General features: G+C 39.1%; 1 protein-coding gene across 6 annotated transcripts in view; it reads right to left on the reverse strand.

Moving 5' to 3' along the window:
* The window catches only part of Mamld1 (mastermind like domain containing 1), a 128,258-nt gene that overhangs the window by 13,466 nt on the left and 90,071 nt on the right, over positions 1–24,721 (reverse strand). For 2 of the 6 annotated variants that reach the window (XM_060376782.1, XM_021654555.2), the window contains exon 4: positions 23,254–23,364. The exons of the other annotated variants lie outside the window; for them this stretch is intronic. In XM_060376782.1, coding sequence (XP_060232765.1) covers positions 23,254–23,364 — 111 coding nt within the window. The remainder of the gene's footprint in view (positions 1–23,253; positions 23,365–24,721) is intronic. 6 annotated transcript variants of the gene reach the window in all.

A 24,721-nucleotide genomic window follows, 5' to 3' on the forward strand; every position in this document is an offset into this window, starting at 1 on the left:
ACATACACAAGACCTATGTAAGTCCTATGCATACACATGGAGGCAATACCAAGTGGACTTTTTGGGTTTAAAAAAAAAAAGAGTATGTGATTCACTAATAAGCAGATATTAGCCATATAATATAGGACAGCCATCTACAGACCTAAAAAAGCTAAACACTAAGGAGGACCCTAGGGAGGATACTTAAATATTCAGAATGGCAAACAGGATGGGAGTCTACAATATAGGGTCCCCTGAAAGGATTCACCCAACAGGAGATAGAAGCAGATGCTGAGACTCACAGCCAGACTTTGGGCAGAGCACAGGGAGTCTTTTGAAGGAAGAAAGGGGTGGGATTAGAGGGAAATGGAGGGGAAACCAACAAAATTAAAACATCGGAGCCCAGGGGGTCCTGTAGAGACTGATGCATCAATGGAAGACCACGCATGGAGAGGACCTAGACCACCTGCTCAGATGTGGTTAATTGGCAGCTCAGTCTCCATGTGAATCTCTGAGGGAGGGGATCAGGGGCTGCCTCTATCATTAACTCAGTTGACTGCTCTCTAATCACTCGCACCTGATGATGCAGCCTTGCCAGGTCACGGAGGAAGAGGATCCAAGCAGTCCTGATGAGACTTAAACTATGGGCAGATAACAATAGTGGAGAACTCCCCCTTTCAGTGGAAAGGGATGAAGGGAAAAGGGAAAGAGGGTGGGACTGAGGGGAGTTGAGGAAGGGGGCTTCAATCAGGATATATAATGAATAAATTGTGAAGAAAAAAATAATTGAGGGGCAGGTGGAAATTAGAGGTCATGAAATGGGGATAGATGTGCTCAAATGTACATGTATAAAATTCTCAGACAACAAAGAGAAAAAAAACACAAAGAAGTGGACCTCCATCAAACATTAGCATTTGCTTACAGTGCTCTTAGTAGTTCATCAGGCAGAAAGGCCTGCAGATGGTACATGGAACCAACTATAGCAAATGGCTCAATGCTGTGGACTGCCCTATTTCAGTAGTACAATCATGAGTGGCCTGGAACTACTTAATTTGTCAGGTGCAGCAAGATAGGGGAAGGTGCTTTAAAAAACGCTACAACTCCCCATCAAAACACAAATCCCCATGAAGCAGAGGAAGGGATACCATCCTCTAAGTGTATCTCACATGTAACAATAGATTGCTCTTACATCTAGAAACCTCTGGCAGATCAAATATCTTTCTTTGGATCACAGTTTTAGGCTATGTGGTGCAGTTTCTGTTCCCCATTAAATAAGAGGCAGAAAACATGCACATAGTACACAGGAGTCTTCCAGTCAGCCAGAGTCAAAATTGAATGCCAACTCTTTCTCTCCTGATTGCAGCTTGCTCAAAAACTTGTGGAAAGCAAGGAGGAAAGGTGGAGGCTGAGCCAAGGCCTGATTTTTTTTTTTTTTAAATCTAGGCTTCTAATCATTGTGCTTCAATATGAAATAAGGTCTTTTTCCAATTTCATGCTCCCTCATGTCTCCCTGCTGGACAGAGTGAGCATGGCTTCTAAGCCCTGGGCTTCCAGGGGAGCCATCCAATTGACAGTCAAGTTCAGAGAACTAAGGAAGGGAGAGGCAGGATTTCCTTTGGGGACTTCCGGATTTAAACAGTGAATCTAATGCATGCATCTAAATTCATTCCCTCCCAGAGATCCATGAAACTACGGCAAGCTTCTATGTTTGATTTTGTTTTTAAAACCAAATTCCCACCAGAAAAGGAAGGAGAAAAGAGGAGACAACAGTACCATAATTAGTGAAGATATAAAATGCAGACCTGGACAGGTAGGTACTATAACTAGTACAGAAGAAAAAGAGAGGTGAGAAGACTGCTAGACCGAGGGTCCCAGGGCGATTTGGGTACATAGCCAGACTACATTTGTAAACAATATCAGCATTACCACCAAATAAACCCCTCAAAGAAAAACCACTCAGACAGAGCAAAGCAGACTGACTACTCTTCAGAGAAGGTGAACCACAAGTCAGCAGAAGGAAAAATAACAGAGCTACTTGGTCTATGTGGTGGAATCTTCAGCATGCTCTGGAACAGGAGAATCAGACACTCTGGTTCTGGGTGTTGAGTGGGATGGGGAGGCGGCAAACAGAAACTGTGTGAGCTGAAGGGTGTTGAAGTAATGAGCAGGCCTCTGCCTTCCCAGGTGTGTGTCTCTCCACAATCCTGGCAGAGATGGGGCTTGATCCTTTGCTGGTCTCATGTCTTCTACAAGCCTAGCACTCTGTCCACAGTGTTGCTCCACATCCCAGCATGGAGGTGGGAACTTAGCTCTTAATTTCCCTTAAAGGGAAGCTGCAGACAAAGGAGTACTGGGAAAGCCACCCAGATATCGTTCCTCTGGAGGAACCCAGCTAGAAGTGTCCTGCGACTTTTTTTAGCTGAGCATGGTGGCACATGTTTGTGATTCTTAGCACTTGGGAGTCTGAGTAAGGAGGGTTGCCATGAGTCTGAGACTAGTCTGAGCTACAGAATGAGGATTCCCTTGTGGTGGGTGGACTGTGATCAGGAGGGACATACTAGGGTCACCATTTGTGTCTCCAGTAGATCCATGAATACAGGTTTTCTACTTTTCACTTCTTTCTTAACTTAGTGCATATAGATCTTCCACACCTTTCCATAGCCAGGCCAGGTTTCACAATAAGGGAGGAAAAGTTATATATGCAGGTTAATAGCACTATACTAATGAGAAATATATTTCTGTAAAGAAAAAACAAAATTCTCTATTCCAGTATGCTAGTAGGAGTTATCTTTGGGTTATTATATATTCATATTTACATATTTTATCATCCCTTGAGGTTTGTGGGCTTTTAAAAATACTTTTCCACATTTTCAAAGTTCAGTTCCAAAAGAACAGATCACTCTTGAAATCAAAAAGCAACAGAAGCACATTTAAAAAGCCCACAGAGTCCTAATATCAAACTGAATAAGCCTGTGTGAGGAGCATATATGGAAGTCTAGACCGAAGCTGGTTATGTGGATGGACAACACAGTTTGGTCCTAACTCCTCAGAGTGTAGAGTTGCTTCTGGAGTTGTCTCTGGGGACCCAACATTAGGTGTGTTCTCTCAGAAAAGAGTGTGCTTAGGAAGCTTCTAGGATATTTTCGATGTTTTATTTCTTCCCCTAGTTGTTGGTGGTTATTTTACAGTTTCATTCACATCTACTGTACACATTCTACAACAGATTCCCTTGACAGTAAATCAAGGGTCCTGGCAGTAGTAAAGTGCTATTTCAAAGGGACAACCCAAGTTTAGGGAAAGCCACATCATTTAGAGTTTCCAAAGTTACTTTGTTATTTTCTGCTGTAAATCATTTGTCTTTCTGGAGCTACTCCAGGTGCGGCAGGCGTGGGATGGGGGCATGAAACTCGGAGTTGTGCACCTGAAGTCTGCACACTATGACCATGACTTTTGCAATGTGCCTGGTGCTGGCTCTCTAAGTTCTGGTCTGCAATACCAATCAACTGATGGAATGTCCACAGGCACCTAAAGTGGCTAGTTTTCTGTGACTCCTCTGTCATTGCTGCCTGTAATCCTTCTTTTTTTTCCCTACTTCCAGTGAAGACTTTGCCTCTGCCTCTTCCTTCAGACCTCTCCTATTTCCTTTTCTAATGTGAACGACAGTACTAGTTCATCCATTCAGGCATCGTTCTCTGTAGACAAAGGAGGAGTCATACTGTTTGCTCCAGATAGTCAAGCAAGATGAAGCCAGATTGGGAGAGTCAGCAAGATCCCAGTGAGCACTTGTTGCTACCTGGGTTCTAAATTAGGTTTAGAATTCTAGAACACCTTCTTCTGAGCAACAATGGTTGCTTCCAGCTCTCAATCTCAGTTCTTTTTACTAAAGCTTAGTTTTTATCTTGGCTACTGTTGGAATGTGGTAGATCTTTCAGAGGTGGATGTTATGGGAGATTTTAGGGACCTGTGGAATATCTGTTTCTTTTCTCTCCTTTTTACAACTGGCTATGAGGTGCGAGTGCAAAGGCCCCTCTCCTATCTCCTGACATGCTGTGCTGTGCTTCAGCCCAAAGCAATGGGGTCACATAGCCATGAACTAGAATCTTCACAATAGTGATAATGGTCTGTCTTTCTTGTTTCATTAGTTCAGGTATTTGTTACTGCAGTAGAAAACTGACTAATGCAGTGAGGACACTGGTACTCATAGCAGGAAAAGTCCCTTCCCTGTATCAGAGCAGACTAGACTCATTCTAGACCACAACAATGTATTTTATCATAATTCATTTGTTCCAACAGCAAGCACTTTCCCTGTTTTGAAAGCCAGGAGTGTAAACAGAGAAGGCGGACCTAGGATATGAATGTTCTATGGATATCTTAGTGAAAGCAGGATCTATGAGTAAGCAAAGGCCATGAGTGAGAGGAGCAGACAGTCTCCAGCACTGAGATCTTTCAATGTCACTCTGTTTCTCACTGGGAGTTAGTAACTTACACACTTGACACTTTGGAGTTCATCATGTATGCTTGGATTAGGAGAACCACTGTACCACCATCTTTATGCTCAGGGTTGTATTCTTACCAATTGCCTTTGTAGTGTTGGTGTCTCACTTTCCTCCCCACAACCTTTGATCTCTGCCATTCAACCTCTACTTTCCATAGTGCTATTTGTTTTCTTAGGTCCTCCCTAGAGAAGCTGGAGGACACTCCTGCATGCTTATAGTAAAGTTACCATTTATTGACCTGAGGACTACTACAACCAAGTTAATCCTTTGGTGACAGCCAATAGAGTGTGCAGCAAAAAATACTGAATAACAGCCATTCCCCAACCTTGGCCAGCATATTTATCTCCAAGTCAGCATTTCCAGATGGTCTTTTGAACCCATGGCACTAGGCACAGATATGTATCCCCAGTAGGGGCAGATCTGTGGTTTACCATAATTCCATCTGAGGTATGGAACTGATCACCTCCACAGAAGATGACATAGGTCTTTACTGTGAGCCTCAGATGTAACCTAGTTGCCATTAGCCTAAGTGAACAATGGACCCTACTTTCACAATACCATCTTACCCTTAGGCAGCAGAGAAAGGCCCAACATCTGATTCATTAGAGGTAGATCAGGGTATTAGGAATTAAACTTGATCATCAAATTTTGTTAGGCTGATGAAACTTAATAGTGTGCAGATCCTAAAGGCCTGTGGACAGAGACTTTGGAATAGCTCCAGTGCTAGGAGAAGATGCATGGCCTCAGCCTGCCAGATATCTATTCCAGATAGCATTGACTATAGTGAGTAGCAGCCACCTGGGAACATGTGTCTACCTCAATAATAGATGGATCACAGAAGTGTGGTTTTTGGTTCTTCCTTGGAGTTATGATGATCTTAGCATGTTGTGGAGTTGGGGTATGACACAACATGATGTAATAAATAGCCCAAATCCTGGGCCATCCACAAGACTTCCTGGAACCAGGCAGAATCCTAGTGTATAGTAATAGACCAATAACTACATGAGACATATTTGGGTGTATGTTGGTTCCAGAGAGAAATTTCCCGAGACAGACTATTTTTTTCATTGTACTTTCCTTTTCTTTCATCACTCTTTTATATTACATTTTCAAATAACTTTTGTGTACATGCATATGTGTGTATGGAGGTGTGCTCATGCCACAGCACATGTGCAGAGATCATAGGAAAACCTGTGAGAATCAGTTCTCTCCTTTCATCATTCAGGACCTGGTAACTGAACTCAGGTTGTCGTGTTTGATAACAAGCACTTTTACCAGTAGCATCAGCTCTCTAGTTCACTCATCTGTTCCTTCTTAAGAAACACCAGTAATGTCCTTGAGACAAATCAGTATGTGGATTGCTATATAGTACTAAGAAAAAGTTGACAATACACCAACGGCAGACTTTCAGCAAATCTGGGCCTGGATGTTATCCAGTTTTGAAGCAGTTGAAATAACTTCAGGCTTTGAGAAAATAAGTAGCCTGCTTAGAATTTCTTTTAAGATAGGAACAACCAAAGCTGTTATAAATAACTAATCCATCAGTGCCAATGCCAAGGTGATGCTATGTGCAATAAACAAGCATAAAGCATAACTTAATTTAGTATTGGAAATAAGGTACAGATCTAATCAGATAGTAATTGGTACAGGATAGAGCTTCAGATAGAGCATTTACAATAGCTGTATAAAGGAAACTCAATGAGATTAAATAAAAGATGGTAATAATCTAATAAGGAAACTTAACAAAGGATGAGATCAATTAAAATTAAAATTAATTCTTGAGCTGAAAAATACACTCAGCAAAATAAAAAAAAAACACTTAAGAAAACACTAGTCAGCTTCAAGGTAGAAAGTCGAGTCATCTTTCAAGACTTGAAAATAGGCAGTTGGAGAATATAATAATGAAAAGGAATGAAGAAATCTTGTGAAAACTTTGGGACTGTAAGAAAAGAGCAAATATTTGGGTGTTCAAGAATCACCCGAGATTGGCAAAGGAGTAAACAGCTTATATAAAGTATTCAAGTATTACAGGTAGAGGAACGCCAAATAGCTCCTGTCAAATTTACCTCAACTTTGTCTACTGTTATCTTATAACCAAAGTCTCAAATGGTGAAGGAATTTTTATAATTCTAAAGGGAAGAAAATCTGTTAGCTGAGCATATTATACCTAGTAGAGCTTTCTGTTCTAGAGGAGGGATTAACACATTTCCAAGCAGAAGCTGAGAGCAGATCTTTCTGAGACCTTTTACACAAGCAAACACTAAAGCAAAAGCTACTAATGGGTGAAAACTCAACACGGGAAGGAATCCAACTCACAAGGAAAAATAATTACAGAAATTGATAATTATCTAATTCTGTAATATTAGTGCATAAATTATTCATAGCCTTAGGATAAATAAATAAATAAAGCAAAAATGAAAAATGTAAATACATTAATATACTAAAAATGAACAATACACAAAGTCTTAAAGTGGAGTATCAAAGATTTGAAGCATGTGGAGAAAGCAAGTGTACATAGAGAGTGTTCTTATTCGAATATTTTCTCTTACTCTGGATTGTGTTGTCATCTTTACAACCACACTAAGTTGCTAACATTTACAAAATAAATGATTTTTATATGCCTCATGGTAGCCACAAGGCAAATATGTATAATAAGAAACTCAAATATTATAAGCGAGAGATCCAACACATGACTGGAATAATTTGCTTAGCCACAAAGGAAGACTGCGAGAGATGGGGAAACTAGGCTACAATATGATTATAAAATAACTATAAATTACAGTGATAGTAAGATCTTACATACCAATAATTACATTGAATGTAAATGAATAAAATTATCAAATTAAAACACTTAGAGTGACTAGGCACATAAAAAGGAAAAGACCTAATCATATATTGGTAAAAATAAACTAATTTATCTTTAAGAAAACACTTATCCTAAAAATGAAGGGATGATATAAAAAATTTTCACATAAAATGGATTCCACAAAAGTAGCCATTCTTATGTCAAAAAGAAATAGATTTAAAATACAAAACAGTAAAAAGAGACAAAGGAAAAGTATTTGGTAGTGTCTAAGGGGTTTGGATTTTAATATCTCATTAGCACCCAAACTCATTAGTTGAAGGCTGTCTCCGGACCATCATGTTAATAGAATCTTTAGGAGGTAGGGAATAATTAAAGGAACCTAGGTTATTGAGAGAGAGAGAGAGAGAGAGAGAGAGAGAGAGAGAGTTGTCCTTGAAGGTGTTTGAAGGCCTTGGCCTCAATTTGTCTAGATTTAGTTTTCTAGCCAAAGGAACATGAGATGATTTGTTCCACCATTCACTCTCACTGTGATGTTCAGGTTCATTCTAGGCACAAAACATTGGGGCCAAGCCACTATGGACTGAAATCTCTCCTCATTTGGGTTGTCTCCAGTATTTTGGTAGAGAAAGCTGTTGGACACATGCCATGAATATCTGAATATACAAATGTGTAATTCAAATTTGAATATACCTGGAGGAAGAGAGAGACGTCAATACAATAGTAATTGGAGACATTAAGTACTTTGCTTTCAGCAGTGGGTGGATCATCCAAATGGAGAATCAAGAAATAGATAGCGGAGTTAAATTTCAGCTGAGACCAAATGGACCTAACAGATATATATCTGTAAAACATGCCATTCTGATAGCTACAGAATACACATTTTTCTCTGTGAAGACTATTATGTAAGATAGATTTAATAATAAAGCATTGAACAGTATAGATAATACAACATTCATTAAAACAAGAAAGACTCAAATTTTAAAAGAACTGAAATTATACTGGATACATTTTTTTATAATCACAATGCAAAAATGTCAGAAATAAAGAAAAAAGAAACATTAGAGTCTGTAACCATGTGGAAATTAAATAACTTATTTTTGAATACCCTATGATTCTAAAAAGAAATAAAAACTTTTCCACTTATTATTATTGTTATACACGCATGTATATACATCATATATATATATGAATGAGTATATATATGAGTGTATATCCATGCACCACATATATGAAATGCCCACAGAGTTAGAGGAGATCCTAAGATACCCTGGGACTGGAGTTACAGATGGTTTTGAGCTACCATGTGCGTGCTAGAAGTGGAATTCAGGTTTTCTGGAAGGGAAAACAGTGCTCTTAATCCCTGAAAAAGAAAATTTAAAGTTTCTTAAAGCATGTAAAAATAAAGATCCAACCTATAGGATACAATAAAAGCATTACCGAGAGGGAAATTTATAACAATCAACACCCACATCAAAAAGAGAAGGATCTCCAATACTGCATTCCAAGGAATTAGAAAAGCTAAAATTCACTGAACCTAAATTTAGAAAAAAAGAATGAAAACTCTGAGAATGAAAATCTAACCAACTAAAAACAAAACAAAACAAACCCCCAAAGAAATGGAGACTAAAAAAATGCAATCTAAATGAAACAAATCTAAATGAAACAAAGAAATGGCTCTCTGAAAAGATAAAAGAGAGACAGTGAGATGACTCAGTTGGTAAAGGAGATTGCTATGAAAGCCTAGTGATCTGAGTTCAATCCCTGGAACACAAGTAAAGATGGAAGGAAAAAACCCACTCCACAAAGGTGTTACCTAACTTATATATGTGTTGTAGCATGTACTTCCTCACATCATGGACACACAATAATAACAATGACAACAATAATAATTTAAAAGAAGACAAAACAGACTGCTAGGTATGTTAAGAGACACAGATCAAATCAGAAATGAAATACAAGATGTTACAATAAACACCACAGAAATACAGAATAGGCATTATTATGAATAACTATATGGCAAGAAATTTGGTAAATTAGAAAACAGACAAATTCCTAGTAGACATATATATCTTACCAATGCAAAATCATGAAAAAATAGAAAATCTGAACAGACCAATAGCAAGTGGAGAGATTGAAAAAGTAATATAAATGTGCCCCATCAAAGGAATGCTAAGGATTTCATGGTTGAATTAATACCAGTTTTCTTAAGCTATTTCAAAAAACAGAGGAAGAAGGAATTTTTCTAAACACATCACATGAGGCTATCAATGCCACAATTCCAAAACCAGATAAATACCCCAAACAAAAAAATACCTACAAGCCAATTACCTTTCATAAACACAGATGTAAAAATCCTCAACAAAGCATCAGCACATGAGTTCAACAGTGTATTCAGAAGACTATCGACCATAATCATATGAAACTTCTAATAGTATAGTTCAGTATAAGCAAAGTAACAAACATGGTAAACCACAGCAACAGAGAAAGTATAAATACCATATGAATGTAAATAAGGCATATGATAGAATCCAACATTACTTCATGATAAAAACACTGATCAAATTGGCCCGAAAAGAAACATACTCAATATCACAAAGCCTTTCTTGATAAGCTAGCATTAACTTACATGAAAACATTCTTTCTAAGGTCTGTACAATAAGGTAAGGATGCCTACTTTCACCATTTATTCTTTTGGTGGTTTGTTGCTATTATTGTTATTGTTAGTCAGGGTCATGTTATGTAGCACAAATTGACATTACATTCTCAATTTTCTGCTGCTTGAATGCTGAGATTCCAGTCATGCACAACCATACCTGGCAACACTTACCATTTTATTCAAAATAATCCTACTTAGGACACATCCAAATTGGAAAAAAAGGTCAAATGTCACTGTTTTCATATGTTGTGATCTTACATATAGAAACCCCCAAAGCTATTTATATGCTAAATAAATTCACCAAAATTGAAGAGTATAAAAACAACATAGAAAAATGCCACATTGTTATATACTAATGGTGAATTGTGTGAAATAGCAATCAAGAAACAAATATGGTTTTCAGTAGATTTAAGAAGGGTACCTATGCACAAATTTAACTAAAGAGGTGAAAGACCTCTATCATGAAATATTTTAAACATCGATGAGAGAAACTGAAGAAGACAAATTAAATGACATCTTTTGTTCATAGATTGGAAGTGTCAATATCACAAAGTGATATTATCAAAGTGCAGGTGGTATTCTTGATAGAAATAGCAAAAATAATTCTAAAGTTTGTATGGAGACACTAAAACCAACAAATAGCTAGAGCTATTTTGATCAAAAATAAGAAAGCAGGAGAGGTTAACAAGCTAAAAAGTCACAGTAATTAAAGCAGCATGTTATTGTCATAACAATAAACACATAAACCAACAGAACATAATAGAAACTATCATTAAAACCCTTTATCTATCTATCTATCTATCTATCTATCTATCTATCTATCTATCATCTATCTATCTATCTATCATCTATCTATCTATCTATCTATCTATCTATCTGTGATTTTCAAGAAAAGTGGTAAGAATATACTTCAGGGAAAAAAGCAGTCTTTCCAATAAATGGTGTTGGGAAAACTGGGTATCTACCTACAAAAAATGCAGGCAAATCCCCAAGTTTCCAGAGTTGCAAAAATCTAATTCAAAATGTATTAAAGTCTTTAGTGGGGCCTAGGGACATAGCTCAATTGGTAGATTGCTTGCTTAACACTCAGAAAGCCCTGGATTACATCCCTGGCAATGCAGAAACTGGGCATGGGGTCATAAATTTGTAATCTTTGCACTGGGGAGGTAAAGGAGGAGGAGGAGCAGAATTTCAAGGTCATTTTTAGCTACACAGTGAGTTAGAGGACAGCTCAACAAATATAAAGGGCTTTTCCCATGTAAGACCTGAAATTATGGAACTATTAGAATAAACATAAGGGGCATTCAGAAAATTAGAATGGACAAAGATTTTTTTGGTATAGGAGTTAAAAGGCAAAGCTAGACATATAGTTTTAAAACAGATTCAGCACAGCACGTGATCAAACAGTATGCATATGTGAAAACATTACATCTGATATGGCATTGAACTTGAAAAACTCAACAGAGACAAAACAAAACAACAAAAAATTTGATTAAAAAACCCAAACAAACAAATAGAACATTTATCTAAATAGGCCAGTCTCAAAGGATGAAATATGAATGACCAGCAGGTATTATGGTTCAATATTACTAGTCATTCTGTATCCAAACCTTAATGAAATACCACTTTACCACAGTCAGAATGACTGCTATCAAAAAGGCTAAAGAGAACAAGTGCTACAAGAATGTAGAAAAACTGGAATTCTTGCACATTGCTGTGAGGGAAGGTTGTTAATTTGTACAGACAATGTAAAACAATGTAGACTTTTCTGAAAAAATTAAGAGTAGAGTTACTGAATCATTCATCTATCTTCTCACTATATGTATAGCCAAAGGAAATGAACTTAGCTGTGTAGAAGAGACATCTGCACTCCTATGTTATTGTAGCATCACTCACAATAGTGTCCATCATCATATGAATGGGTAAAGAAAATACGGTACACAGCTGCATGGAATTTCTTCAGCCAGAAAAAGAATGAAAGCAATGTGGATGGAACCAGAGAATATGTTAACTGAAAGAAGACAGGCCCAGAATGACAAATATTCCACAGTCTTACTTGTACATGGTATCTCAAACGGATGATCTCTTAGAAATGAGAATCAAATGCTAGTCATCCAAGGCTTGGGAAGGAAGGCTGGGGAGAGATCTGAAAAGTATGGTTGGTACGTATAATTTGTACTTATATAGGAGCCCTAAGGAGTTCTTCAAGATGTTTCTACCACATGGTATAATTTGGTATGTTCTAGTTATAAGACAAGGTTTATTTTTTTTAATCAAAATTCTTGAGTTCTACATATCAAAATTGGATATGTGGCCCTATAGGCTTTCAAAGTGGGAGCCTTGGAGGAGAGGCAGCAGGATTCCTTGGAAAAACACTGCAAATAAATTCCTTGGTCCCGCATTGTCCTTTGGAATCAGAAATTCTAGATGTGGGACCAAGTCACTATTAACAAATTCTCTAGAGTACAACCCAAAAGGAGATTGAACCTCAGAGAAACAAGAGATACTTGATCCTGTTCAGTAGATCATGCGCTGTCATGGGGAGTTATGTTTCAATGGCCAATTATTGTTGCTTTTCAGTTTCACCTTTCAAATCAGATAATTTTCCTTTTTTTTGTCCAAATTCTTATTCCTTCTCTACTCAGATAAACTTGGAAATTAAGGGTCTTTAGAACACAAGGAAACACACAGAAAACCAGTTCTGAGGGTGGCACATCACTGGGGAGACTGAGTCCAAAGGGTAAATTGGAGTTTCATAGGGTTGAGCAGTTGGGAAAGTGAGAGCATCACAAGAGGGAGTAAATGCATGAGGAGGGCCACCAAGGCTGACTGCAGGAATGTGGGGTGTTGATGGCCTTGTCAATGTCAATGTGTCCTCCTTCCTTTTCTAGAAACCTCAACTCATTCTCATCCACATGGCCTCATCCACTAGCTTCGTGCCCTCTAAATGTTTGGGAGGAATCTGATCCCACCCGAGATTTTAGAGATGGGACATTCAGTTTTGCTAACAGAAAGCATTATAGCATGCATATTATCCTTTCTAATCAACATGCCCAGGAATTTCTTGCTCTTCTGACACAGAAACTAGAAGCAGTCCTTTTAATGGAAGGCAGGAAGAAGCTGGCAGCCTCTGGAATTGCTGACAGCTACAGTATGCCTACAAGGGAGAGCTAGCTATAATTTTTGTTGTTTAAATCACCATAAACTGGGTTGATTGATACCAGCAGTTGATTGTATTCTGATAGACCACCCAGCCTGGCTCCTCAGATTTCTGAGTTTATGATGTGTCTCATCCAAGTACCAACTCTGCTTAGCTTCTGAGATCAGATGAGAAAGGGCACATTCAGGGTAGTATGACTGTATACAAGAACACCATATTTCTGATGATGAAGCTCAAGGACTCGGCAACCTTGCTCAGTCTTCAGTTTTGTTTCTTTATCTGTAGGCCAGCTCTCTTAATAAGAGAGCTTCACTCTCTTTTCTCTTCTCTCTTTAAGAGAGAAGTGGAACACAGCTGCAATGGCCAGCACACTCCAGCAAACATAGCCATCTCCAGCTCTTCATTGAGATCACTAATTCAGTACTCAAGGTCTTAAATTTGCATCAGTAGAATATGATACACATTTGAAAAACAACAGTGTAGCAGAACATTAAGACTATAGATCATATTCAATTTTGATGCAAACTCCAATATATACTCTGTGGGGTTTTGTGAAGAAAATAATTGATCCAAACTGGAATTTATCTATAGAAAATAGGCAGTGTTATCTCCTAAGAGCAATTATTGGAACCAAGTCCCTGAATTTGAAAATCCTTTCAAAAGCCCAATAACATACTAGAAAGTCAAGATTTTATTTCAGGGATAACTGACCAAACCCTATGAAAGATATTCCTGAGTAGTCTTTTGATGACTCTAGAGCAATCACAAAGGTTCATTCCTTTGTCCAATATTGGATGAAACATTTTACCTGCTTGGAGAGTAGAAAATAGATACAAATAACAAACAGTTACAGAGAAATGCTTCTCTCTCTCTGTCTCTGTCTCTATCTCTGTCTGTGGGAAGGTGTTATGGGCTGCAATTGACAAGGACAATAATCAGAGCAGATGAAGGTTGTGGATGCTACCCTAGTATGTGGCTAGAAAAGAATGGGAGGAATCTCTACTTCTCTGCTGTGCCAAAATACATCTGGTATATTTTGTTTGTTCCAGTGGATCCATACCCACTCAGAGGATCTTCCCTTAGTGCCCTGCACTTAGTTCAGAGACAAGCAGCCAGGAGAGTGGCAAAGAATTCATGGAGGAAACTCTGTTGAAAGATCTCAGTTGTCTTCAAATCTCTGAAAGCTTGTGAAGTCTCAGGGAGAACATATGAAACTAGAATCTCAATTATCTTATTGACTTCAAGATATTGTAATTTGTGTTACATTGTTCATGGAGGAGGAACCTAAGCTCTATAGTAAATATCACCCTAGCTATGTTTAACAAGTCACAAGCCAAGTTAGGGCTTGGAGTAGGATCTTTGTGGAGACTTGTAAATTCGTGAGGCCATGCCACCACTTAAAATGTATTAACATTGTTTTATTAACAGTTGAATCCTTGGTTATAATCTGATCATTTCTAGTGTGGCATGATTCCTGAGCTGGGGAGAGCATCACACTGCCCACAAGCAGCCGAGGAAAGAGCCAGGCAGAAGAGATTCGTATGGAGTGCCACAAATTCAAAGAGAATTGCTATGGTTAAAGCCATTGGCAGAGACTGCCCTTTCAACCTGTCTTACTTCTTTGATCCATATTGTTCTAAATATAGCAATTAATTGAGAAATAAAAGAATTCAGACCCCTTAATGAGGATGGAGACAAGGAAAGGTAACTTCTTGTAATAGAATTGCCCTAAAAGGATGTTTCCAAATTTAAAAAATTAAATAAAGCAAATATAAGCAACTAGCAATGTAGCTGTCAAATGACCAAAATAAATGAAAACAAAAACTCAAAGATGAACTTTCTACAAAAAATGTGGAATCTATACTCAACAAGTAGTAAAAATAAACATCTTATTATTTTTAATGCTATTGTATGAGCTTGCTATTGTTTGAATGTTGAATGCCTCTCAAGGGCCCTTGTGACAGCAACCTGATCACCAGCATGTGGTGCAATGGCAGAGGTAAGTAATTGTTAGGAAGTAGAGCCTAGGGAAAGGCTCTAGATCATTGGGAGTGTGTCCTTGACCCTTATCTGGAAACATGGGACCCCTCCTCTTTTGTGTTTCTTTGCTTCCCATCCATGATGAACTGAGAAGGTTTGATTAAATATGTGATCCCCACCATGGTGTTCTGCCTTAGCACAGGCCCTAAAGCAAGGGGTCCAGCAGACTATGGACCAAGGACTGTGAGTCAGAATAAATCCTTCCTTATTACAAAGTTATTATCTCAGGCATTTTGTCAAAGTGACAGAAAGCTGACTAACACAAGGCTTATTCAAATACAACCAAGCCAGTATTGTTTTTTGGTGTGTGTGGTAGAGGGTGTATGTAACCTAAACTGACCTTGAATTTGTGATTCTCCTGCCTCAGCCTCAGTGCTAGGATTATACATGTCCCCATGCTCAGCATAGCTAAGTGTTCTTACTAATTTGCATTTTAGGCCTAAGAAGAAAGAACTATTTGACATATGCCAAATAGTCTTTAAATCATGTTCTTGTGCTAGTCAGAAACAAACATCAGTTATCCATACCCTGAGTGAGTGGAGGCCACTCACAGCTTCTAAGACTGCAGCTGGCTAGTTTGTACCAGAAGGGTTAGTGTCACCTTTGAGTGGTAAGAATAAATCTTTGTTAAAAAGCAAACAATAAAATAAGTGGCTTGAATTCCTAAGCTAGCTGTCTTCTGGGTTTCTCTTATCATGTGTGACTGTCACTGTGGTATGTGAAATGGCAGCCAAAGTCTTGTTTTGTCCTTACAAACTTCATTAACAACAGTGATAGCAGCAACAACAGAACACCCCATGCGAAGTACCACCGGAAACATGACACTGTGTTTGTTGGAAGTTGAAGAGAGAGATACACATATTCAGACATTACACAAATGCTGTAGAATTACAAGAAACACAACTAGATCACAAAGATGCATTGTAGGCAGGCAGTGTCCTCTCACGACTTAGCAAAGATATTTCCTCCACCCAACATGAAAACAGCCAAGTTCATCAACCTCCTAAAGTCAAGAAGGCTGAGAGCTTCTATCAACAATTATCCAAACCAACGATCCAAATATTCTTAAGAACTTAACATTCTGTGAAGGTTAACAGATGCAACTCAGTCACTGGTTTATTCTTTATACCCCACATTCTTACACTTATTTAAAAAGCCACATTTTTTTTCTCACATTCAAAGCTAAGTAAGATATTTTCCTGTGGCTGAGAGGGGTAGTATTAAATGGGGCCATAGAAAAGACACAAATAACTTAAAATTTGGACATCACCAAACTACAAAGGGTAGAAACTTAAGGTCCTGTGTGCACAAAACCAGGTGTATCAACTTTCTATGAGTCATTTGAACATTTATCAGAGGCTCCTGTTTTTTTTATTTTATGTGCCAGTGGCAAGGCATAAGGACCTGTTTTCATTGTAGTTGAGATCCGTAACCTTAGCCAGTACTCTATTTCAAGGCCTTGAACTTGCACATAGAAAGTCAATCCTAGATGGCAAGTCGCTAGCATCCTCTATTGGCTCCTGTATTATCCAGAAAACTGTCAGCCTTTCTGGTGTTTCCAGACTTGTGGACACCCAGAGAAAAGATAAAGCAGGTAGGGCTTCTCATCCTCTTCAAAAACAGCAATAATGTCTATTCCAATTTAAGTCATTTCTTTGCACCTCCAGTGTTGTCATTTCTTTAAAATCCCCAGAGAATGGTAGTCATACTGTTTAATTTACTGGGAAATTTATTTCTATGGATTGGATATGTACAGTAATTCAGTCTTGTGTGATTAATTTACATGTATTCGGTAAGATATGACTTGTACTAAGTGATAAGTAGACATACACTCACTTCTGCTCATAAGCAGGAAAATGAGCAGACAGCTTGATGCTCTTTTAACAATTCACAGTAATAACATTGGAAAAGGTTGATTTTGATTAACGGAGGATTAACAAGTGTTTTAAAACTGCAGTGTTTCCATTTCAGTTTTGTTGTTTTGAGACACAGCTATGTGTCACTTAATGATAGGGACACGGAAATGTGTCAGGTGATTTCATCATTGTGAGAACACCAATGAGTATACTTTTACAAATCTACATGATACATACAGGTCCATCACTCTACTGTGGCATCGTGATGCAATCAGGAGACTCAGTAAACAAAATAGATGAGCAATTGCCAGCATAACTTGGCAACTGTTTTACAGTAAACTTCCTTTTTATAAGTACACCCAAACACAAAAGTATAGGAAATGCAAAGCACTAGTAACATAGCCACTTATTCTCACTATAAACATGAATCATTAAGTATATTTTGCAAGTGTTCTTTTATTGGACTGGCAGTAAGGTTGGTTTGATTACCACAGCCTTCTGACTCAATGACTATGACATCACCAGATGATAGGAACTTCTTAGCTTCATTATAATCTTGGAGAAACATGCTTGTGCATCTAGTCTGTGTGGACAGAAACATGGTTTTGTGCGACACAACCATATGTAGCATAGCATCAACTATCTCAACTGTTATTTTAAATTTCTATAGGTCCTATGTGCATCCTCTTATACTTGAAATCATGTCTAGATTGCTTACAATATGTAATACAATGCAAATAATTATGATATTTTAGGAAGTAATAGCACGAAAAATGTATGTGTTCATAGCATGGATTTTTTTTCCAAATTCTTTTTTAAATTAAATTTTTATTTTTTAATATTAGTTACAGTTTATTAGCTTTGTATCCCATCTGTAGCCCCCTTCCTCATTCTCTCCCAACCCCACCCTCCTTCCCTCATCTCCTTCCTGCCCCTCTCTAAGTCCACTGATAGTGGAGGTCCTCCTCCCCTTCCATCTGAGCCTAGCTTATCAGGTCTCTTCAGGACTGGCTGCAATGTCCTTCTCTATGGCTTAGCAAGGCTGCTCCTCCCTTGGTGTGTGTGTGTGGGGGGGATGTCAGAAAGCCAGCCTTCAAATACTTTTGATCCATCATTGGTTTAACGTGAGAATTTAGAGCCTGCAAGTACTCTGGACTCACTTTAGTCTATTCTGCTGCTACTTTCAGGCTCAAAAGCAGTCAAGTCAGAGTACACAGAGCTTTTTAAAAGTAGATCGAAGTTAAGGGCTCTGCCAAGCTCTAAGGGACATCGTCTAAAGGTACAGCAGACTCAGGCAAGGTTTCTATACTCCTGTGATATATGATATTGATATATGTAAATGGGGGAACCTTTAAGTGGAGCATCATTATCATTACTAAGAAATTCAAAAGGAAACTAAAACAAAGAAAACAAAAAACCAAAAACAAACAAACAAACAAACAAACAAACAAAACCCATTGATTTCCTGGTAACCTTAGTGTTAAGTTTTGAGCATTGTTGTTTCATTTCCTGTCAATCCAGAGTGTTTAAAACCCAGCTGCTCAACACTGATGTGTCAGTGACCAATCTCTTGAAATGTATGTTACAATGTACCTAACATGTCTCCTCTTACAGTTGCCGCCCATCTTAGATACAAAATAAGAATGCTTGTGCAGGGAAACATGTTCATGTCTGGTAGAGAAGATGCATGCAGGTCATGCCTGCGCTCTTATCAGTGGCTCTTTGAAATCTCACGTGTGTCCCCCTTCCCCATCTCCTTCATCTGGAAAATGTAGGCCCTTCCTTAGTTGTCAGTTGATTTACACTACGCAGCCCAATGCTTGCCCCTTTGCTCTTGCATTTTACCAGAACTATCCTATGAAACAAAAATCTATGTTACTCCTCACCAGAATTAGTAAAAGACAAACGTGAGGAAACTTGCCTGTCTACATGTCAGGCAGTGCTGCCTTCCCCACTGAGTGAGAAAAAAAGGTGGCAAAGCAAGTGAGAGAACTTGAAAGTCCACCAGTGGTGCATCTGATTTGATGGGGGGGATGTCTTTCAGTAAGTTAAAGTTCACTGTAAAAATATTAATGAGTGATTCTGAGAACAGGAAAAGTATCAGTTCTCTCCTGACTGTATTATAAAATGGGTGAATGTAGCTTTCATTGCAGAAGGAATTCTTTGAACCTCATTGATCATTTTTGCTTTCAATGGGAGGTCATAGTTTGAATGCAAATAATTTAATCCATGGTGTTGAGAGGCAGTATCTAGAGCTCACTACTAAACATGAAGTCCAAACCCAAAGGAATCTTGGGCACCACAGATATTCTGTTTAAAGGCCCTGGAAATGTGAGGTGGTAAAGGAGAAAGATGGGCAAAGAGAGTTGAGGGGTGTGTTGTACTTAATCCATATGGGTTCTGGACCAGCCTGGAGGAGAGGGTAGATGGGTCTGGCCTTTACTTTTCCCTTTGTGTACACACTTTCAGAGCAATTTGCCAGGTTGAAGACATGGTTTTCAAGTGACAGGTGGCCCCAGCAAGCTGTTGTCATCACATCCTTAGCCTTTCCTCTTCTCCACTGAAGTAATCCCAGAGTTACATTTGTCATTCAGTATTTACATGGCTTCCAGTACTTCAGCTATCCATGTGTGGAAATGAACTTGGCCTTGAGTCCAACCCTTTGGCTCTTATGAGAAACCCAAAGGCAAAGTCCTTGCTCTGTGCATTACCCTTTAGATACTGGCTTATTGGTGGGAGGGGGGTCGATAACCTGCCCTTGCACATGCTGTGCCCCAGTGTCTCAGGAAGGGCAGAGAATACCGATGTCCCTTCATAGTTGCTAGGGACCCAACTGCTTCTTAAGCTAAGGGGATATGTGATTTCTTGTTGAATATATAAAACAGAGCTATCCTAGCAAGGAATTAATCCAGTCTTTTCCTATGTGAACTGTAGTTCCCTTTCTCTGTGCTCAAAATTTGTCAAAATATCATGTGCTTCTCGGTGTATTTCACTGCAGCTGTCCTCTTCCCCCTGTGCCTCGCAGCCTGCCTCAAGGATCAGATTCCAGGATTTTCTGTTCTTACTCCAACTGGCTGCCATCCATATCCTTACTCCTCATGAAATCACAGTACTAGCCACATAGATCTGCATGGGGCAGCAGAGCCCAGGTGCAGAAGGTACTGTGGCTAGAGGCTGCCTCTTATTAGCCACATACTTTCATAGCTTCACTTCCATCTCCTAAACATACTTGTTTTCTTCTTTGTGAGTAAATGTGAATTCCCTTCTCCAGTGGCTGATGGTAAAATTGCACTAAGTCCAAGCCCTGCTTGACAATTTGGGTCTCACTGAATTAAAGAACTTCTACACAACACAGACTGAAGAATGAAAGAAAATCTGTGCCAACTATTTTTCTGACATAGGAATAACAACCAAAATATGAAAATACGTGAAAAAACTAAACAAAAGAGGAAATAATCTAATCAATAATAGGCAAATTTGAACAATTTTCAAATGAGATACAAATAGCCAATGAATACATGCAAAGATGTTTCGTCTGCTTAGCCATCAGGGAAATGCAAATCAAAACTACGCTGAGAATTGTATTCAGTCAGAATTGTAGTCATCAGGAAAACAAACAAATAAACAAAAAAATAAGTGTTAGTGAAGACGGGGGACAGATATACTGTTATATTTTGTATGTAGGATTGCAAATTAGTATAGCCACTAGAGAATTATAATTGTTCCTCTATAAATTAAAAGCAGGTCTTTCCAGGCTGGTGAAGCACTTGCTTAACACGTGTGAGTCCCTCGGTCCAATCCCCAGTACCACAGAAACATTAGTAAAACCTAAAATTTCTATGTAATTTTGCCATATTATTTCTGGCTTATACCCTGAAGTATTAAAGTCAATATGCAACAGACATACCTGTATGCTTGTTTTTATCATGACACTATTCACAATAACCAAGATATGGAATTAGCTTAGGTGATCAACAACATATGAATGGATAAACAAAAGGGTGTTAAGAACAGTGGAATATTTTTCAGTTGTGAGAAAGAATGAACTAAGTCCATTTGCCCGAAAACAGTTGTAACTGGTGATGTAATCCCCAGTGTTAAGGGGTATGTGAAAGACTCCAAAATACAACCATTACAACGTTTTTGTTTTTGTTTTTGTTTTTTTTTTTTCTCAGATGCAGGAGCTTAAAGCAGTCATGAAAGTATAAGAATTATTAAGAAAAAGGAAGGCATCAGTGGTATTGGAGGTGAACTAAGTGAAGATCATGGAGGTAGGTGAATATGATCAAAATATGTTATGTCCAGGTATGAACATGTCACAATGACATCTATTATTTTGTAGAATTAATATATGGTAAGGGTAAGGGCAAGATGGGAAAATTAAGGTGTTTTTTTTTTTTTTTTTCAGGGGAATCCCTCACCTAAGAAGTAAGAATTTCATGTCCTTGCCTTTTATTGTAATTTGAAGTCAAAGTAGCTCTAAAGGATAACTTCCTATTGTGAATTTGGGTCCAGTTTTTATTTGGGAACAAATTTTTACCTGTACTCAAATTTTCACATTTCTCCACTGGAGAGGGTTATGACATATTTGGTATTTCTACCATATTGCACTTCTCATGTCCCGAGTGTTCACTATTAGAGTCTCTCTTTTCTTCCTCAGCTCTCTTTGGCATAGGGGCTGCTCCTTTCTGTAGTTTTGCCTGAGGCTCAGAGGGTTTAGAAAACTTTGCTTCTGGCCCTGGCTCACATCAACAACTTCTTTAGATTGAAACCTCAACTTTGTGTGCACCCAGTGCCCTCACTGCATTGCCATACTGAATTGATTTCCTGAGGAGAGATGACATTTGCCTTGTAGCTTAGATGGAACAGGTAGTCTATATAAATTTATTTATTCTGCTGGTAAAGGGAAATCTCCCAAGTTAAGAAACACAATGAGCCCTATAAACAGCTAGAGTGTGCATTTCTACTTCCTTACCTGTTTGATTTTCATCTGACATTAAAAGAAAATATTCCTTAAAAAAAAGTGAGTTCCAGATTCACATACATCTCCAGTATTCCCACAATAACCACAACCATACAGGGGGAAGGCCACAGGCTAATGAATGCCATGTCATCAGGTGATCATTGCTTCTACAGATTCAGCCTGGCTGTGCAGTTTGTTTCCCTGCTGCTAAGGTGAGAATCATGCGCTTCCCACCTTTGAGGTTTCCATCTTTTCTTCCACAAGGATATCAAATTTTGCTTCAAACACTAGCCTCTTTCTTTCTTGTCTCTTCAGGTAGACTGACCAAGTTGTTTCAAGGCCTTACAGTTTGTGGGAGAGAAGCTGAGAAAGGGGGAGCTGTTGATTCAGAATGGCTGGAAGAATGTTGTGTGAACAGAGTACTGAGGAGGGCTGGAGCAGGAGCATACATATTCTCAAGAAGTTGAAATGGGGTACTTACAAGGTAAACATGACTCTTTGCCATTTCCACTGAGCCTCAGAATAAAAAAAATCCACAAGGTACACAAGGCACATAACTCCTGGCACCATCATGGTAGAGACAGGGCTGGAGAGAGAGCTGTCCCCATTCTATTCTGACTATCTCTTGCTTTGGAGAAGCATGTCTTAAAACCTCAGAGGATAGATTTGAGGGCACATGTCCAATACTTAGTGACAGAAATCCATTTTTGCTTGGTTTTATTCTAAGAGCTTTAGTTGTTGTATCTCATTTAATCCTCAATCAACTATTATTTCCCCAGGAAATGGGAAAGAAGGGGAGGTAGGAGCAGAACATTATGGAGGCAGTGTCTTATTCCTGGGTATGTGAGCACAGGCTTTGGAGCCAGATGCTTGGCTGTCTGATTTGCTGTGTGACTGTGGGCCACGCTGGTGATTTCTCTGTCCTCTTTCTAATACTAACCAGAAATGATAAAATCCCCTACCTCTGAGGATTAAGAGAAGAGACAGGTGAGTGAAAAATACCATGCCCTGCCTATGGGACTATATGTAGCTGGGAAGACAACTCAAAGTGGAATGCTGCTGTACCAATGGGGAGGCTAGCCTCTCTGTGAGGGGACTTTGGAGCCTTTTCTGAACTACTAATCTTTGGAGGGTATGGTTGCTAAGTCTTTCTCCTAAACATTTTCTTCAATATCACCTTAGTAATCTTCATGACCTCAATCATTAAGCATTTACCCCCTAAGACTGGCACTGTGGCAACACAGTTAGACTACAAACACATCCCATTGAAGATAAGAAAAAAATCAAAGTGGCTCACAAGGTTAGATGGTGGCACATGTCCATGAGTGCTAGTGAGAGAGTTCCACTGCTGATGCTGGTGCTCCAGCCAGAGAGCCGCAGTAGTCCACGCACAGCGATGGCAACAGCCCTATAATGACATCAAACCACAGTGCTCCTGAGCCTCAGACAAGGGCTCAAGCCCCCAAGTGGTTTCCCTGTCCTGCCTGTTGGGTCTGGCTTCATGCCATTCACCCTAGCCACCAGCCACCCATTCAGGAGTTCTCTCTGCTGCATGCACCCATCAGATAGCCAATTCTATGGCATCAGGCACTGTACTTTGTTAGGTTCCACAAGATTTGAGTGAAGAGTCTATTTCTAGGAAGCTGTCATGTACACCTTTGAAGAGAAGGCCACTTCCTGAAATGTGCTTCTCTGCCCAAACACTGTACGAACATCTGCTCTTTGACTTCTCTTCAGAACAGAGTGGCCTAGCAGAAAGTGGAAGCACCAGGTTACTCAGGACAATGCTTCCTGAAAGGACAAGGTGAGCTTGAAAAAGTTGCAGAAGTTAGGAGAGAAATGGAGGAGAAAGTCAGGTATGGGAACCAGCAGGGACAAAGGCCAAGAACTCTAAGTACTTCCACTTATGGACTGAAGTAGAAGGCAGAGCTTCACAGGTTCTGTGTCTGAAGAAGTATGTGGAGTCAGGATATGGCTCTCTGGGAACATCTGAACAAGTGGGAAACATCAGGACACCATTCTAGCAAGGCACTTCTTAGAGTAAAGGACAGTTTACTGGGACAATTGTTAAGGGTCAACCGTATCAGCTCATATGAAAGACCAGTGAATGGAAAGAAGCACCATGACTACAGTATTCTACAGGAAGACTTTGAGCCCTGCTTCCTGGTAGCCACACTTTCCTGAAATTCCCTATGGCTGACATCTGGATGATAACAAACTCTATCTTAAAGCTTTCTGGGACTCTTCCCAATCCCTGCCTCCACCCTTGCCCCTAGCTGGCATGTCTCTCACCCACTTGAATGAATCCAGCTGCCATGTTGCTTGATTCTTGATGGTGAAGCCTCTGGCTAATAAACAGTGTATGGGGCCCCTACAAAGAGCCTCTTCCTATGAATAATGCCATTAGTGAGCATGGAAGAAGCTCCTTCTCCATGGAACTTGAAGATGATAGTGACTTTCTGAGAGACTCCGTTCAGAAGAACCAGTTAATCCACGATTCCTGACCCACAGAACCTGTGAGCCAATAATATGCATGTGGCTTAGAGTTGATACTTGGATGTAATTTGTTACATAGTGATAGATAATTAATACAGGTAAGGATCAGAGCAAAGAAAAGTGGAAACTATGATAGACACCACTAAGGAAAACCAATTGTGTTTAATGATTCAAAAGACTGTAGGTGTTGAGGGAATGTGAGACAAAAGTAGTTTCAAGAAGAGAAAGATTTTGGAGTAAGACTTTCTGGCTTTAATCTCCTGCTCTGG

The sequence above is a fragment of the Meriones unguiculatus genome (assembly GCF_030254825.1).
Source record: "Meriones unguiculatus strain TT.TT164.6M chromosome X unlocalized genomic scaffold, Bangor_MerUng_6.1 ChrX_unordered_Scaffold_30, whole genome shotgun sequence".
NCBI lineage: Eukaryota > Metazoa > Chordata > Mammalia > Rodentia > Muridae > Meriones > Meriones unguiculatus.